The 19598-nt window shown below is 37.6% G+C and overlaps 1 protein-coding gene across 1 annotated transcript; it reads right to left on the bottom strand.

Annotated features, from left to right (window-relative positions):
* Positions 1 to 41: 41 nt before the first annotated feature.
* On the bottom strand, positions 42 to 19296 carry LOC126367714 (CKLF-like MARVEL transmembrane domain-containing protein 4). The gene is made up of 4 exons (XM_050011383.1): positions 18948 to 19296; positions 3880 to 4038; positions 2447 to 2560; positions 42 to 1362 (listed from the first exon to the last, which is right to left on the bottom strand). Exons 1-4 carry the CDS (start codon positions 19098 to 19100, stop codon positions 1267 to 1269), a joined length of 522 nt encoding a protein of 173 aa, XP_049867340.1. The 5' UTR covers positions 19101 to 19296; the 3' UTR covers positions 42 to 1266.
* Between the last annotated feature and the right edge of the window lie 302 nt (positions 19297 to 19598).

The raw sequence follows: 19598 nt of genomic DNA, 5'->3' as shown, positions 1-19598 counted from the left end.
GTGTGCAGTTGCCTACTCAACTAACAATAAAAAAAAGAAAATTGATTTTATGTTAAAATATATTTATTAACTTTTTACAAATTAGTTAAATTAACTATTGATTGTATATTTCCTTCTTACAATTAAATTACCATTCGATTCAACACGTCTTAAATATTTCAGTACTTTAACAACAACAGCAATAATCCTTGTGGGGTGAGTAGCGACTAAATTCAAGTCTGTGTGGGACAGGCGGCAGGACACAAAGTAATACTTTAAGATAATTATGAAACATTACGCACCCCTTACCTGAATATATTGTAACGTAACAATCTAAACCATAAAACAATATAGCAGATGACAATTATAATAACTTGCAACTTATAAAAAGACGGGTCAACGTGAAAGTAATTCACAACCAAACGAATGTTAATTATCATAAGAAATAATTGTTTATCTCATCAAATAATCGCATTACTGTCGGAAATGTAAAAGTATCAAATATTTTACAAATATCCCTAGCCACAAATATGTATTTAATGTTAAATATAAATAGTAAAAAATGTATTTTCTGTCCAGTTTTGTCTGAGAGACTAGTCTAGCAACATTAACAACCACATTATATTAAACTATAATTATGATATTACGTGTATATGATAAGTCTTAATTAAGTATAATAAAATACGTGCCAAAAGTGATATATCAATTTTAATTCATTTTAATTATAGGGTGTTTAGGTCCCTCGAAAACTTTGTATATAAATATCGCAGGTAAATCAGTTTACCAGCTTGAACAATGAACCGAAAAGTAAAACCTCAAATAATATAAACAGTCCTAAAGTCAGAATGGATCCTTTCTAGCTTAATCTGTTATTAAATTAATATAATTCGTAATGATATATCTGCAACACTGAATATATCTGAATTAATTATTTATTATATCATATCACTGAACACAATGATATGATATAATAAATTATTGAATATTTTAATCGTTTATTTCATACATTACCGTACAAAACTTATGGCCATTTATCAAAATACCTACTCTTATAAAAATTCTTGAATACTAGCTACTATTTGTGTAAAGCAGTGCTGTCTTATATAAAAAATAGGTACCAGAATATGTTAAATAGGTATATAAATCTATATATAAATTCGGTGTTATAAAAACAGTCGTTCATTATAAAGGTGGCTATTGTTGTACGAATATGGTCTGAGTGTTGCATGTGGTTAAAGAGTAAGGTTGTTCGGTGCGTGTGCGCAGGCGAGGGCCTCGATGAGCAGCTCACGCGGCGCCGCCGCCTGCCGTCGAACTCTTGTGTTCTTTGAACAGCAGGAATGAGCTCGCGCCGTATGCCACCGTGTTGAATAGACCGAACACCTGCAAACAATAAATATTCACCAATAATTACTACGATCAAATTAACTAAAATATAAAAAGTTTCATCAATTAATGATCATCAATACTTTGGTATCTAAACTTCAAACATAATTTACCCAAATTAGTCAATAGTATTTGACCGCAATAACGGTCACGCGTTTACAACTAAATGGTGATTGTCTAAATCGTAAATGGGCATAGCAAAGACTTTTGACGATAACGCAACAAAGTACCATTCAGTTGAAGCAGTGTACGTTTGCGCAATTAGGTTCGACAACCCGAGTCAAATACTAAGTACGAGTATGGTTACCTACTTCACATGTGTTCTAAATTATTACAGAACCACTGTCTCGCGCCTTTCTTGGTTTTTCTCTGTAGTAAAAACTACACTGAATACTTATTTATATATAGTGGTCTAACCACAACCGACATTTCATAAAGACCAAGTACTCAACTGTCAATTGTAGGTAACAAATTTTCCGATGTCACAGCAGTGTGATAGAATATCTGACTGATCCTTTAATCGTCTCGTGAGTAGTGCAAGTTCTTCTGTCATCAGACATAGGATATTACACTAATTAAATAAGTACTTGATAAAGTAAGTAGTAGTCGTTACATATTATTATACTATGTCAAAGGACACAGAGGCCTACGGCGCTGCCGGCTCTAGAATACCTCCACTAAACTTAGTGAGGTTTGTCATCCATGTTATAAGTTTATAACCCATACGAAAAGATGGAGAAGACCAACACCAAGTAAATACTCAGGAATAAGTTAGTATCGAACGAGACAAACTCAATCCTCAGCAAGAAAAGAAAGATAAGGAAATATAATCTTGTGAGTAATCTATTTGTCTTAAGGATAATAAGCTGTTTATTTAGTAAATATACTCACAGCACTACTATTGGGAGCGAATTCAAAATATAGAACACGTTCAACTGAACATGATGAACATGTTATGGGCCATCGCCCATGAGTTCGGACTTCTTGGCGGCAGTGGCTGCAAGTTGTCTTTGTATATTTGTGCATCTCAATAGGGATTACGGGGGTGAGTTTATGGATGTATGTGTGTATGTATACTCACAGCAGCAGCAACGTTCGCTCCGTAGAGGTTGCTGTAAGTGCCGGCCGTGGATGCGAACAGCACTATGAAGGCGATCAGGTACAGAAACGTCTCCAACCCCGTACTGATGAGCTCCTGGAATTGAACAACAAAGCGTCTATTAATAATTAATGCCGAAGGCTAGCTTCCAACCAGTCAAATCAGTTACTATTTACTAAACGTCAAAACACGAAATTACTACGGAATTTGTATGAAAAAGCACATTGTGACGTTATAGGTAGATAAACGTGATAAAATATCGTACTTATTATTACGTTTTCTTAATTAACATTTCATTTAAATAAGTTAAATAGAAATAAGAAAGTTTTCGTTAGTTCTAGATCTGTCTTTATTTAGTAATCAGAATTTCATAATAACCTAGTACACGACCCAATTAAGAAGTAATACGTTAGCTTGGATGAAGGTCAGGAATATGATACTTATGAACACAACATAACATAACATTAGCTCACGACCTTATAGTCGTAGTTGGGTTATCCCAATTGGGGTAGTCAGTCATCCAACGCAAGATGAAATAAGTACCCACGCCTCACCGAGCTTTCTGTTAGATCAACTGTTACTCAAGAAGACGCGAATAGATTACGTGAAGAAAGATATGTGGGTATAAGGTGTAACTATTGATATGTCAGCTGGCAGAGATTAGTGGAACAAGTAAAAGTGCGTTGTGTAGTAATTTTGTGCAAAATATACAAATTGAACATTCTTAATACAAAAACGTCTTCAATATTTCTTACGAACTTTTTGTCAATACAGATGTTACTAGCTTTTTTACATAACCATTTCATTCATAAATACACCGAGAATTATTTTTAAATCTAGTATCTCCCAGTGTCCTAAAACAAGCGAGATTCAGTGTTCCACGAAATTTCTATTATAGAACGTTGTTAAGAAGGTCATGCCATGATTTATGATCGCAAAGTTTATTGTTGCAGTGATGTTTATTGCACGTCAGATAAAAAGGTACTTAACACAATTTGGTGGAAATCTGAAAATGCTTGTAATACACGAATTCCAGAGATTTTTGTATCTTTCTTATTTTGTAGCGTAAGTATCCAGGCGAGGTTAACTAAGGGGCTCAAACAAATTAGAAATTAAATTTGATATTGCTCGGACGACGCTCAGTGGGTAGACCCGCTACAAGGTGGATCGACGATCTGGTCGGGAAGCCGCTGGATGCGGGCAGCGCAGGACCGATTGTCGTGGAGATCCTTGGGGGAGGCCTATGCCCAGCAGTGGGCGTCATACGGCTGATAATGATGATGATAATTGTTCTACTATCTACCTATACGTACTGTAGGTAGAATTTAGTAGTAGAATTTTAAAACAAACCTCTCTCAAACTAAAATCCTGGACTCGCCACTGGTTATTGTAGTAACAACTTATATAAAACTTACAGATAAAACCCAGTTGATGGGAATCTTCAAGGCTTCCCTGATGCTGAGCAGGTAGACGAAGCTCCACATGAGGGTTGTGATGAAGCTGGTGACGGCCACGAACACGAACCACGCCGAGTACCACGGCGACGCTAGCGCCATACACAGGATACCTAACACCTGAAGAACAAGAAAATAACCACTTTACATAAGGATCAAAGTAAATCTGACAATGATAGAGTAGCCTGCAAAACTAAATACTACACTTTAAAAATTATAATAACTTTTTAGGTAAGTAATACACAAGATACATTTTCGAAATAAAAATGCCTCGAAATGTTACTAATGTATAGTTTAATCGTTACAAAAAGCTGATAAAATTATCTATAACACGTTGTTTATTTCTGGCTAGAAAAAAGAGTTAAAAGTGTAGTACTACTTAGTTATGCAGGCCAGTGTAGATAGAGTCGGACTATAAGGGTAAGTACCTTGTTATTATTTTGGTAGAAAACCAAAGCATCTTTTAAACGTGAATTCGAATATAACTTTTATTACAATGAAATAATACTAGTTTTATTCTTCAGTAACATTGTTAATTGCATCAAAACTAGAATATCCGGTTACTTTATATTCGATGTAGAGTATGTCGCATAGATAACGCTTTCAAATGCAATACCAGTACTTACGTTGTAATGTCTTTAAATTGTTGGTTCAGTTAGAAGTTAAATGACGGTATCGATGCATTAAAGATTTAAGTGGAAATAAATCATATTTTGATTACAGTATGCTACGTTACCGCTGTTACACATAGTGTTAAAAATAATCTGGCAGCGAGCATACGCATCAAGGTTAATTTGAACATAACGCGGCGACCAGTTTAACGATAGGTTGACGCCGAAATTTGTAGTGAACTCATCAACTGAATGATAAAATGCATTTTTAGATAATGAATCATTTATCAAATTGACTTGCGGTTTTGGTCAAAACAACTTTAGATAACTTTAAACGACCTCAATTAGGTACTAACTAGTAACACAGTAATAACAAAATATGCTAGCAATTATATTAATTTCGAGTACTTATTCAAATTGAAAATATTTCAAGAATTGGTACCTTTTCGAAAAAAAATAACTTGTGTCTAACTCAGGTTACGAGCATATACGTATAAAGCAAGCACACATTATGCATTGTCTCTCTAGTGTGGGTACCTACCTACTACAAGTCTCATTTGAATCTCATCCATCACATTGTTGCGAAGAATGCCATCAGCCTATACATACCTCATACATGCTGTCATGTATGCACCATTGCCTAAGCAAATAAACATTGTTTATCCTCATTTTATCTCTACTTGTTGGTTTTTGTTTTCGTCAATCACAGAGGGAAAAGCGTAGTGAGTCGACTTAAAATTTGAGTGTGCAAAGCCACACCACAAAAGCAAATACTACGGAAAGTTAGAAATAGAAAAACTAGCGGTATACTGTGGTACCACTAGGCAACGGTGTCGGCCGGCGAGGCAGCACCGCAAACCGGTTTGGTATCGCCGCCGCCGCTGGATCCGGCCCGGAACGGCTGTCGCAATGCTCGCTAACAGGTGTTATTTGTATAAATTCCAACCGATAACTGGACTTCAATATTACCAATACTGTTCACTATGCAGGCTGCCAGTAGCAACATTTGTAATGAGACCGCCGCGTCAATCCTCAAAGTCTCTACCTTCGCAGTGTACTCCATTATAATTGCCATAATAATATTTTCCACATTTTTGCAAATATTTGAAAGGAGTTTTTGAGAATAAGACTTTAATAATACATACAAAGATTACAATACAAAAAAATATACATAGAGAGAGAGATAACAACGCAAATTTTGTGTGAAGTTAAATCAACACTATATTTTTATAGATGGAGAAAGCGTCGCGTCGCCGAGTTGAATGACGTCGAATGCCAAAATCTGTGTCACGACACGACACATGAGGAGATTGCATATGGAGAAAGTGCGTCGTCAGACGTGCGCGTGCGCTGCGCCATCGCTCTGACTCCCATCATGTCAATGGGTTCACAAACCATTTTACTGCCTTTGCGCAGTACAGTCGCGCTCCAAATAACGACGCGGCAGCTACCGGATTTCCGACACGACAGCAGTTGAAGCGAAAGTACAAAGGTTCGTTAGTAAACTTAGACACGTTTACTTACTTACTTTTGAATATCTAGCCTAATATTAGATTAAATATTTAAAGTGGAATCGGTGGGAAACAAATTTATTAAAGATCAATCTAGCTAACATCTTAAATCCATTTTTTTTGTTTTCAATGTGTACACGTACCGTGCACCTATGACTTATGATTATGACACCTACCTGTCACATAGAAATTCCACTCACATCGAGTGAACGTACGTTTGCATGTAGGTACGTTAGGTAATACAACCTTGAAGTTGGTATCTAAACATCACTTTCCAGGCTACGATCCTCAAAAACAATATAGATGGCGCTGTACAGATTTTCCTTCGTTTAACCTTCTAATTTCATGGATAACAGACATAATGCATCTTTTATCTTTGTTTTTGGGTATAAGCGACGACCCTTTTACACCCAGACACAATTATATCTTCCATCTATAATTATTCTGATCAAAATAAAGAGAAGCAATATAGGTAGCAACATAACTCTATGCATAATGTGATCTAAATCATCATCATCATCATCAGCCGTATGACGCCCACTGCTGGGCATAGGCCTCCCCCAAGGATCTCCACGACGATCGGTCCTGCGCTGCCCGCATCCAGCGGCTTCCCGCGACCTTCACCAGATCGTCGGTCCACCTTGTAGCGGGCCTACCCACTGAGCGTCGTCCGACACGTGGTCGCCATTCTAGAACCGTTCCGCCCCATCGGCCATCGGTTCTCCTCGCTATGTGTCCTGCCCACTGCCACTTCAGCTTTGCAATTCTCCGAGCTATGTCGGTGACTTTAGTTCTGCGGATCTCCTCATTTCTGATCTAAATATCAAGCAACAATTATTTTTACATATGCTTCTGCCATTACATTGTATTTTGGAATAATAATGTACTTACCCGAGTAATGAGAAAATAGGTAATTCACACGTTGAAGCTGTACAACGCCATCTATATTGTTTTTGGTGAACGTAACCTGGAAAGTCCCTCATTAGCTGGTCTACCAGGCCACTGATGCGACTGCTATTGTACGGTAGTTCAAATTAAACAAAGCTGACACTTGTTTTACGTGAGTACATTGTACGTAGGCAAATTATATGTATACGTACAGATACATTGAATCTGATTGTAGACTTAATTAGATAAAATGTACGTTTCAACATGGTGTACTTTTCAGAGACCTTACTAAAAATGTATAAAACACTGAACCCTGCAAATCAAAAGCGGCATTGCGCAGTGAAACTGCAGTTGTGTACGCAATCAGGTCAGTGGGTATGCGCCTACGCAGGCACTTCCAACGCCCAGCCCGAATTACTGACAGCAACCTACTGCCGATGACTTGTTCGACCACTTCCTCGAGCGCTTCTTACACAACTAAGTACAATAAATTATTTAATTTATTACTAGACGTAGGTGGCATAGATCTGCGCAAGGAATATTTGGAGAGAATCTAAAAAAATATATGAATTTGCCCTGAGCATCAATTTTTATAGGCTTATGAGTTCACGAATTGCGTATCAGTTCCTAACCCTACTAAGGATCATTCGTTCCGTATGGTAGGTGATTGTGGGGACTGCTTATGGGCACGTAGGTAGGGCCGTAGGACTACGGCCATTAGCCTCAATAGTCACTTCAGCAACATTGCGACACGTGTGGGGTCGACGACCGCATCCCGTGCGCTTCCATTCTTCCGTATTGCCATGCCAAAGGGGAACTCCACACTCGGACACGGCTTTCAAAATAACAGTTGTTTCAGCTGCTTAATGCTTACATCATAAGAGCCATGTTAACACTTCAAAACGTACCATATTGTTCAATGTTCCCCTACTACGCGGTGTAGTTACTAGTATTTGTTATGAAAAACGTGGATACAGTAGTATCTACAGTAGTCTCGTTTATCTTAACAAATACTTGCTTTCAAGAAATAAATAATGAGATTAATCTCAATTTTCAATTTCATTTTTCTTTCGCATGATGCAAATTTAATATTTCCAGTTCTTCCGTTGTGAAAGTTCCAAATGTGATTTAAAAAAGTCAATCTCTCTTTCGTGAAACAGTAAATATTTTGTCGACTTACTTTAATACTTCGTGCTAAAAAGAAAGACACATAAAAATATATATACTTAACGGGACCACCTAGGTGCCCGCCAGTGTCTCTTCATTTTGTTACTCTATGCCCACAGACAATAAAACAAAATGATTGCATGTTTTATTTTTATGCTCGCTAATTTTGAATTTAAAATTAACGACCGAATGCTAGTCGGAGGACGAGTGACGCAATGCTCAGATCCAGTCTGGCCTAGGTTCAGACAACTTTAGCTGCTAAAATACGTAGTATGTGAACGCCATTCTAATAGTTCTGCTCGATTGCCGCCTCGCCCTTCCGCACTTGTTTCCAACGCCAATCGTAGCCACAAGCCAAATTGTAGGCCACAAATATTTGAACAACTTATTACTCTTGAATACGAACTATTTTCAATATTAGTATTGTCACTCGTCTTGTGACACTTGGCTAATATAATCGCATCTACTACATAGTCAGTAGTCAAAATGTGAACGTTTAATGAATCAGGTGAAACCTAATTACGGAACGTTCATAAAACTTTTTTATCATATCTATGACGAAAGAATAGGCAGAGTTCATAAAGACCAGTTGATGTCATTCACGTATCTAGACACTAAATAACTTCAACTATCTATTACAATCATTCCTAGTTTCGAAGTGGACGTTCGATTGGCCTTGATGTGCAAGGCGGTCATAAACGAAAATAAGCGAAGCCTCACGAAGAAACCCATTTGAATGAAAGTGTTTCAATTTCATCGACCTCGATTTCGCAACCGTCCGCTACCGACGCACAACGCTTTGTCGTCGGAAACAACCAACTGTTTACAAACAACGCAGGCAATTTAAAAAGTTCCCTCAAGTAGAGATTATTACCCTACCACGAATTTTATATGTTACGCTTACTGACTAACAAATATTTTTATTGTAATATATTCCTAGCTTCTTAGCAGAATCGCCGCGACCAAGACTATTATGTGGGCAGCAACAAGCATCTAAAAAAAGAATAGTAGAGACATTCAGTTGGCTAATATTTTGATATCATTGTAGATGTAGACACGTTTCGAATACCTACGAATTTCGTTGGTATGTAGGTATAATACATAATGTTGTCAAAAAGATAACCTGCCAAGGACTACAACTTTTTTTTTAAATCTACGTAGGCAAATCACAATGTCCGTTTCTTCACGCAGAAAGTCCATATCGCGCGGGGGTAGAATTTACGACGCATAATAATAATAAAGAATTATGCATATTAAGTCACTTCCATACCAACGCGCCGAGGTGACTAAATCAATATAGGAAAAACGTGCCTTTTCCAAAGTGACCTTCAAAACATCGTACAATATTAAGTACCTATAAAGCGAGTCGTAAAGAAACATTGATCATTCTTCAACATGCTATATATTTATTTGTAGAAGTTATAATAACGAACACAATATAGGTAAGTATTACTACGTACTGTCAATTATACTATAAATACTTGTTCTTATTTGCACCTATAGTTAATTATGGAAATACCTATTACCTACACACCTATTTATTACAGCTAGATACAGCTTCATCATCTCCATATCGTCCGCTTACCTAACCTGAAGATTTGACAAATCCGGTTTTTTACAGAATTGACTGCCTGTCTGACCTTCCAACCCGCGAAGGGAAAACCAGCCCAATACAGGTTAGGTCACATATCTCCGAAAATGCATTTCTCGGGAATGTGGACAGCTAGATACAGCTTGTTATAAGTTATTTGGCTTATCCGAGTGGATGAAAATACATAAAAAAGCATACACATTCTTACATCCGTCATCGTTCGGCACTTTGTAGTATAAAATCATTGCCACGGCAAAAAACATTGGCAGTAGTGCAAGCTTACAGATCAATGCACCTAGAGTCGCGCCACGAAAGAACTCCCGCGGCCGCATCAGAAATCAGATTCATTTATTCAACATAATTATCATAGATAAACTTGTTGAAGGTCAATGTAACATTTTTGAATTTACATGATTTCGCAAGGTTATTAATGGCTGAGGAGATGAAATGACAAGAAATATAATATATGACAAGTTATTTAATAACTAGAGGGACATATTTAATACGAGACATTTTTATCTTTTAGGTAATCATTAATTTTATAATAAGCTTTTTTACACAAAGTAAGTTTCACATGAGCTTTAGATTTATTTTCTGACAAATTAAAAATATTATCTGGTAAGTATTTTATTGTAAAAACGTATAAGTACATAACCCCAAAAAAGATGAATTTAATTTAATTTCATCTTGCGTTATATCTGCATAGAATTATTATGACTTGTCATTTAGTTCCTTAGAAATTCGCGTCTAGGATGGATCACGCTTACCTATCAAATGCCTATTCACTCTAGCCTTGAAGACTCCCAGACTATGATAGGTATATCGATATTTAAGAATACAACACTACTGCTCTACTTGTACTTGCGAATATTACTTAGGAACTTACATATTTTTTGATAACGTCGGGTCACTAGATACAAGAAAGTCTACATTCCTACCACAAACCACTAACCTACGTCGACCTTCGTCCCCGACTATACTTAAGTTTTCATCGAATACTAACGGGAAAACACAGCTGGGGTGCAATAAGCAGAATTAGGCTTTGTCTATGTGAACAGCTGTGGTCGAACGGAACGGTAATACGCGCGCAAACGCACACCTAACGGGAGATATTCCACTTCAAAGATAACAATGTAACTGAGAAAACAGCACCATTCTTGTTAAATTAGAGAAAAAGTTCACACAACTGTATGAGACTTATTTGTTCGTTCTAACTCTAGTGCATTTATATTCTCTATAGATCTGAAGTCAGAACAGCTATATAACATTCTAGCAAGCTACAGATTTCACTAGATTCTAGGATTTATATTTAATTGAAATTCACAGATTCGAAAGTGACTGGCCTAACCCGTTTTTAATGTCTCCACACGATTATATCTATCAAGTAGTTTTTAGACGTCATGAGTCATTAATATATAAAGAATGAGCTCAAGCTAATAGGATAAGTATCTCAATAGAGGCTAGTTGAAAGGTGTTGGGAGTCAGGCAAGAGGTCACGTGCCGACGACTACCATGTCAGCGCCCTCAATGCGCTCATATACAGATTACAACTGTCTTAATTATTACACAGCTCATGGCCGGTACACATTCAACAAAATTCATATATAATATAACCAACTTGATTAGTTGTGTTGGTAAAAATAACAGCTGCTTACCTACTTAATTAACAGACTAGTTAATTTCCAACTAGTCAAATCAATTACTTTTTACTAAACGTCAAAACACGCAATACTATGGAATTTGTATGAAAAAGCAAATTGTGATGTCGTCATAGAAAAACATAATAAAATGTCTGACTTATTATTACGTTTTTCTTAATTAATATTCGTAAATAACTTAAATAGAAAAAAAGAAAATGGTTTTCGTTAGTTTTAGGTCTCTCTTTATTTAGTAATGAGAATTTCATAATTTATATAGAACCTAGTACACGACCCGATTATTTACCTCTGAAGACTTTCATGCGAGCAATACTTAGATGGGCTTTCAAAAGCACCACTAACCAATTTTCAAGATCCTTATTTATTACGGTAAGGTTCTTGTAAAAAAAATGTTACTTGCGTCACACAAGCTTCAAAGGAAAATGAAATCATAACAATTTGCTTCGCTAATGCACGCATTGTTATTTTCAGCCCGCTCCTTCGATCCGTGTCTCGCGGCGGCCTTTAACTAGGTAAATAAGAATGGGAAGGGCGCTTGCCCGAAATAACTTGTTGCTTGGGGTTAGATAATTATAGGCCGTGGTAGCCGCGATGCTGCATGTGCATGACATAATGCCAGATAATGAGCTACCCGCCATCTTGTGTTGTTTCTCGTTTCGCCGCGACCGCGGGTTTAACGGAGTTCTATTGTGTTACGTTACGTAATTAAATATCTGCTGGGCCTCTCCACAAATAAATGCTTCGTAACTTGGTGTTATCTGATGCATTCTCGTTCTGCACGAGAAAATTGGAAATGATGGTTTAGAAAATTACGCCATATGAAAAATTATGTCTGCGAGAATTTGTGGGTAACAAAGATGGCCATTTAAAGTGAGTTTGTGCTAACCAGCAGTCCTTGGATAGGTCGTGCGGTGTTGTGTGCGTAAACGATTATTACAAACCTGTGAATGTTCACATACCATACCCACTACAGGCCGTTTAACTGTGTCGCAATCCCCAACACGCAATGCAATAAATATTAGTAAAAAACTGAAATTTTGTCAGACATTTTCGATTTTACGTAAAGAACTAAAAACACTTTAATTATCCAATCCAATCAATGTCTAGACGAGGCAATCAAAAATATAATTTATTCTGTACATGAACAACCAGTTTGTTAATTCCTAAATTATAGTCCGTAGTAAGTAGGTACTGTCCATAAGTAGGTAGGTACTGTTTCAGGCTGATCTAACAATAATGTTAAATACAATCACGCCAATAGTTCAATAGAACCAATATGTTTATTACTTACATCAAAAATGATTTGTCATCATTAACTTTTACGTAGAAGCCTGACAAGTAGCCGGAAAAGACGTCTTATAATCATATTTAAGGATATTACAACAAAAGATATAGGGTTTTAGTGACAGAGTATTGAAGAAATTTAGTGTAGCATATGTATGTATGGCGACTGCGAGTGAAATGATGAGAAAACGACAGGTTGTCACACCGGCTGCGGCGGAGGCCGAGCCAGCCAGCCTCGGGCGCGGACCCGCCGCGGACCACACTACACACGTCCACAGACCACTTACATTTCGACCAGCTTTCACCCAACGCTCTCCAAACCTACGAATGCAAAATATTAATCGCCTGCTAATGCCTCCGCCATTTTACTTGTCGACAATTGACTTTTAAACCCGTATTTCGTTTATTTGCTTGGGTTGGGTTTGTCAACTTGTATTCTTGTTCTGTGACACTGTTGTCTTACTACTTTTACTAAGCTATGAACCGGCATGTTAATATCCTGACAATACCTAATATAAATATATCGTTGGTAGATAACTTGTTTCTTTTTTCCACTTGGACACTTATGTACCTTGTACCTAATTACCTACATTGTGTATAAATGTGATGAAACTCTATGAATGGTAAGTTTTCCTTATAGTCGCTACAATGAATAGAAATACGTACCGGCAGTAGGTAACTACATAACATAAAGCGTACTACGTAGCTGGCAAATATACCAATTGGGTCTTTTATAGTTTTATAAGTACATAAGCACTTACTTAAGTAAGTATGTAAATTTAGAGAGTGATGTGACCACAAACCGTGCGCATAATCTCTCGCTATTTAAGTTGCAACAATCACTTTTATCAGAAGATCAACGCGTAAATACATTTTGTTTACAACCGTAACGTTAGATAATTGCAACGTTAACTCAACAATGGGCATTGAAAGTATTGAAACACTTTAGGAGGGCTGCAACAGCGTAAAATAATGTCGGCTGATATGTCATGTAAGTGCCTAACTCATGTTTTTTTTACCTTTGATGTATTTGCTCTTGGCCCCAGACTTGCCCGAAGACATTGACGAGGCCTAAGATAAAGCTCGCCCAGAAGGTGCCTGTTCACTCTGGCCTTGAAAGCACCCGGGTTATATGCATTCGGAAATACAGAAGACGGCAAAGAATTCCAGTCCCTTTCTAGTTAGTTTCCCGTCACCTACGTTTGAAAGCTGACCATCTATTTTTATCAACCTTTAACGGGTACTAATGAAGTCGAAGCACATTTACGACATTTTTTTTCTGCTGTAACACCAAACATATGAATTTGTATGTGCTTCGTAGAAATGGGCGGTAAAATTTCAGTGGCCACCCATGACGGGTGGTTGTTGGGTTATTTTATCTAATTCTCTACGGAGATAGGTTGTCTGCGAGCTGGTAGAAAGCTGGATCCACTCCTGTATATCTCGATCCTATCTTTGAATTACCAGTACTTATTGGTTAGTATTTCTGAGTCACATTTGGTCGGCCTCTGTGGTGCAGTTGTAGATCGTTAGGCTCACGTTTCGGAGGCCCCGGATTCTAATTGGGGAAATATCACAAAAAATATTTGTGATCCATAGTTTGGTTAGGACATTACAAGCTGATCACCTGATTGTCCGAAAGTAAGATCACGTTAAACCGTCGGTCCCGGTTACTATACTTACTGATGTAAGTAAATAGTCGTTACATGAGCCACGTCAGGGGCCATTGACTGAATAGTAATCCTGACACCAAGGTTGATTAAGTTAGTAATCCACCTCGCAACCCACGCTATCGAGGAAGGAGGAACAACTGTTATCATTATTGTTATAAGCGTGACTAATATTTCGGCAGCAATCCTTTTTTATACAGGATGTTAGTAACGAAAACTTTGAGGGATGATTCCGACCATGATTCTGAGTTGATATCAAGTGGAATCTTCCGTCGCAAAAGTATGGAATTGAAAATAATTTAAAAGAAAACATGAATTTTGCGACGGAAAATTCCACTTGATATTAACTTAGAATCGTGCTCTGAATCGCCCTCCTTAGTATTTATTACGATGTCACTAACACCCCGTAAGTATATAACACACACTATCAATTTTACAAATCCAAGCATGTGCAACTACTTCAATAATAAGAGTGCAGTTTTCATATAAACGTCAGTCTCAGAAGCGGCAAGAGGAAACGTGAGTCAGTTTTTCTGCATGTTTACGTAATACAATGCTATGTTTATCGATGAATAAACACCGCAAACAAACGAGTATGACGATGTATACAATCCTTGGCCTTGCACGACTCAAACATTTACGGTAAAGAGGAAAAAATAAAGAAATACAAGTAGGTAATATTAAACAGAACAGTATAATTATTGATTATATTTCAATAAGATAAAAATTTAAAATCATCTCAATACGCGCTAAATATGAGATCTGTCAAAGTACTTTTTTTTGTTTTGGTTTTCCCCGAAGGGCAAGGCAAAGGGAACTATGCCCATACAGCCATGTCTTATGTATTTTTTTCTTGATGATGTTAATGAAATGATGAAAGGTGATAACGATGAATGATGAAACCTAAGCCTCGGAGCAGACTCCTACTCCGAACCCCAAACGAATTAACTCAAACGTCCGCATAAACTTTCGAGTTATAAAGCGGCTTGTTGGCACGAAGCGAAAATAGATAGGTAAGTACACTTTGTTTATTGAATATTCCGATATAATAACACTATCGCGAATATTTTCCGACTAACTTAATGCGATCATTAACCACAAAACACCACTTCATATTAATTATTTAGATTATTAAATGAAGAAAGCAACTTTCCCGTATAGGAAATGAAATAATGGTTACAATGATTCTTTTCTATCTAACAGAAACTATCTATTGATAAAAATTAAAATATAATAGCCTTTACGCAGTAAATTGTGGTTTTATCGTGTTGTAATTGTCTTAGTACCTACCTACCTAAAGGGGCACTGCACGAAACTAAAGGTTAAGGGTCAATGAATCGTGTGATTGAACAAGATTGGCTGTATTTAATGAGCTCTGCCCAGCGTAAGGAGAGAAAGTAGCTTTGATATTAATTGAATACTTAAATACTCAGTTACATTTTATCCTTAATTAACTGCATAAACAGCCTATATACATCCCATTTCTGGGCACAGGGCTCCCCTCAATCAACCTATATGTTATAATAATATGTTTTGATGATTTATAATTTCCTTTACTAATCTTGGAAGTGTCGATCGCAAACGACCAAGAGAATATTGAAATTGAAAAGAAGAACGGATCATCTTACTTTTGGACAATCAGGTGATCAGCCTGTAATGTCCTAATCAAATTAGGGATCACAAAATGATTTTTATGATATGTCCCCACCGGGATTTGAACCCGGGAGCTCCGTATCGTGAGCTCAACGCTCAAACCACTGGACCACGGAGGCCGTGTAGGCCACTAGATGAATCGATGGATGGATGTCTGTAGCGGATTTATTATGTAGGTACCTACCTATTATGCCCGCAGGATGTAATGTCCACTTCCTCCATTTCATTCTTTTAATTCCTTCTACATCTTAATTGTCGACGTCCAACCCACCTCATAAACATAGATCACGACTTCCTAATTATTAAGTCACCTCAATTAATCTCTCTCATTGAAGAAGTTATCTCGTAGTAAAGTACATGGCGAAGGTAATCTGCAAGATCATGACGCAATGACACGAACACTAGACTAGTCAATGCTAATTTTACAACGTCAAATTGAGATTGATTGAGAGATTTTTCGTCACGAAAGTTCGCATGAGATGAAGACTTACCGCTATTCCCAGGCTTTATTGCATCGAAGAAATGAAAGAGGCATCTTTTAAGATGCGGTGTAATAGAAAAATGATTTACTTAGGTGGCATGACTCTGTCTATCTACTTGTGAGAAATGCCTTCGTCCATTTTACAGGATTATACAATTGTAAAGAAGGAACTCCTTTTTGTTGCACTCTTGTAAGGCCCCAGCCTAAATCAAAGCCATATGAAGGGTCGTACCTACGTCGAGTTTTGCCAGCCCTAGTTTACTGGTAAGGATATGGCAAATGCCGATAGAGGCGGTCGCCGATGATATCACTTGAGACCAAGCGTGGGTGGGGCGCACGAGCCCAATTCGTAACTATGACAAACCAATATGTATATATGTCCTAATTAAGGAATGTTAGGTACACTCAAATAATATTTCTTAATTTATTTATACCTAGAATTGTGCAAAAGTCAAAATATCTACGCAATCCTTACTTTTACATACTCGTGAATATCCAACCAAGAGGCTTGGTAACGCGTAGACAACCAGATTCAAATAAAACAAAGCGGGTATTTAATTAGGTACGTCAATCATCCCCCTAGCATTATCTCGTTTTTCGCAGGGTCCGCTTACCTATCCTGAAGATTTGGTAGGTTTATCCAGAAGCGACTGCCTGTCTGACCTTCCAACCCGCGAAGGGAAATCCAGCCCAATACAGGTTACGTTACATACCTCCGAAAATGCATTTCTCGGGAATGTGGGTTTCCTCACGACGTATTCCTTCACCGCTGAGCACGTGATTATCATTTATGATCCAAACATGAGTTCGAAAACAAATTCGACAATCATTGGTTTAGATACGTCAATTACTAAGAATAGATATTATGTTTCTGAGATTTAAATACATTTTAAGTTGTGGTTTCTTAGAAATATGGCATAATATGCTATACAGTCAACAGATACAACGAAGCCTGGATTTACACGAGTAGAATGGTTGAATATTATCAGCAGCTGCATGCAAATCTCAAACAATGAGTTCGTTACGTCGATATACCGTAGAATGTATTTTATATGGACCGAGCCAGGGACCTAGGCACTGTTAGGACACTGTTTCCGAATAGTGTCGCGCCCAACTCGTCCTTTCATATACTTACCTAGTTTTACGATTATATTTTTACGAACGATTTAACCAACTTTATAAAAACGGATTGTATAAATTGACACATACCAGATAGGTACTTTAATTTGTATCATTATTTTTGTACTCCTTCTTCTATCGTGTGGGTTGTGAGGTGGAGTACCAACTTCATCAACCCTACTATTTAGCCGCCAAAGGTCGCTCATGTAACGACTACTTGTACTGAATAAGAGAGAAATACTAAAACTAAAAAAAATAGGGGACATCCCTGAAAATTTGAATATTTTTGTTGTCCGATTCGCAATAAATGAGTCCTACGATTAAGTTTTTTTAATGTATATTATACGATTATGGTAGGCACTAATAGGAGTTAAATAGTTAAGTACTTAATTTATTTCAAATTTAATGAACTGCCATGATTGTGATTTACAGCACATTGTAGATGAAGTTAGCAGTCATTTTCGACTACTCAATGAATTACAGGAACTTTTATCTACGTTTATAGAAACTATTAGTCATTAATTAATTATAGGTAGTTTTGGGGGGAATTAAAAAAAGACGTTAATAGTAAACGACGTAAAAGCGTTTCACGTTACCTAATACCTAAATAATATACAGTAGGTAGGTATGCAGAACTCCCTAGCCTACCTATTGTAAGTTTATTTATTTATTTTCATCGCTTAGTATGACTTTTATCAGTTTATATATTTAATGTGAGAAAGTATTCCAACTGTCCAGGTGCGAAGCACAAACAAAAGTACACTTTAGAAATGGACTGTAGAAGTACCCAGTGTATTTGAAACATAGGTTTACCTACTGATCTAAAGCTTGTAAAATTATATAATGAAGTCACTTTACTAGGTGATTAGTACCGTAGTACTGATTAGAGTAGGTAGGCTGCCTCCTCCGCGACCGTTCTTTCGTGGCTCGGCAACCTGCTGCGTCAGCCCCCGCCGCCGCCGCCCGCGCCCCCGCCCCTGCTGCTGCCTACTGACCTCCACCAAGCAAGCCGACGTTCTCACCGGCTCAACGACAATATGCAACGTCAAACGACCTCGATAACTCATAATATATGCATACAAACAAAAGCTTATTACGCTCTATTCTTTTGCTCGCGCTCCAAACTTATGTATGATATTAGTACCGTACCTACGTTAAAAGAAGTTATTTCCTCGAGTAGGTATTTTCTATAACATCCGAGTATAACATCTATCGGACTAGTGAGATTTCTATGCGAATTTAACATTATTACCTAATATATTAAATATGTAAATGAAAATTAATAATCTACAAAACTAAAATAAACAGGTTCGAATGGAAAAGACACGTAGATAAACTGCTAATGAATAATAGTCTTACCGCTGTTAATTACTTAGTACAATGTGTCTTAACTCACCAATTCTACGATTTTGAGTATTCCCGGCGGACTTTTGAAGTAGTCTACGTTGATTTTGAGCCAGTCCAGCGCGCCGCCTTGCTGCTGCGGCGGCGGCGCCTGCTGCGGCGCTGGTTTGTTGTGGTCCACAACTACTGTCTCAGGAGCCATCATCGTCCAGTTCGAGTATCGTTAGCGTAAAAAAAATAAGCGTTTATAGATTTATCGGAGCACCAACACTGTTAAACTGTATATTTCAAAACACTGTTGAAGCGGTACACATTTTCGGCCGGCGGCGACGAGCGTAGAGAGGTCCGTACGACGCACAACTGCCGCGTGCGATGCGATGTGCGGTGAATCGGCACCGGAGCCCGGCGGAGAGGTGGCGGGGCATGAGATGCCGAGACCGAAGCGTCGCCTCGCGCGCCGGCGGCAGCTGCTCTATCGTGCCACTGCTTGCTACAGCTTCCCGATTTTTTAGGCTAAAAGTTTTAGCTATTATTATTCCCTAGAAAAGTAATATGCATTCGTTATATTTGGTACTTTGCTTACATGATTTGAAAGTTCCCTCAATAGTCAACCTAACCAAGGAATGTTTCAAAAGGTTCCATCTTATAATTTCATCAACATGAATTATATTCGATAAAATAAATTATCTCAGAAATAAAGCAT

This window comes from Pectinophora gossypiella, chromosome 6, assembly GCF_024362695.1.
Source record: "Pectinophora gossypiella chromosome 6, ilPecGoss1.1, whole genome shotgun sequence".
Lineage (NCBI taxonomy): Eukaryota > Metazoa > Arthropoda > Insecta > Lepidoptera > Gelechiidae > Pectinophora > Pectinophora gossypiella.
The sequence above is the reverse complement of the archived record's forward strand: the minus strand, read 5'-3'. Positions and strand labels throughout refer to the sequence as shown.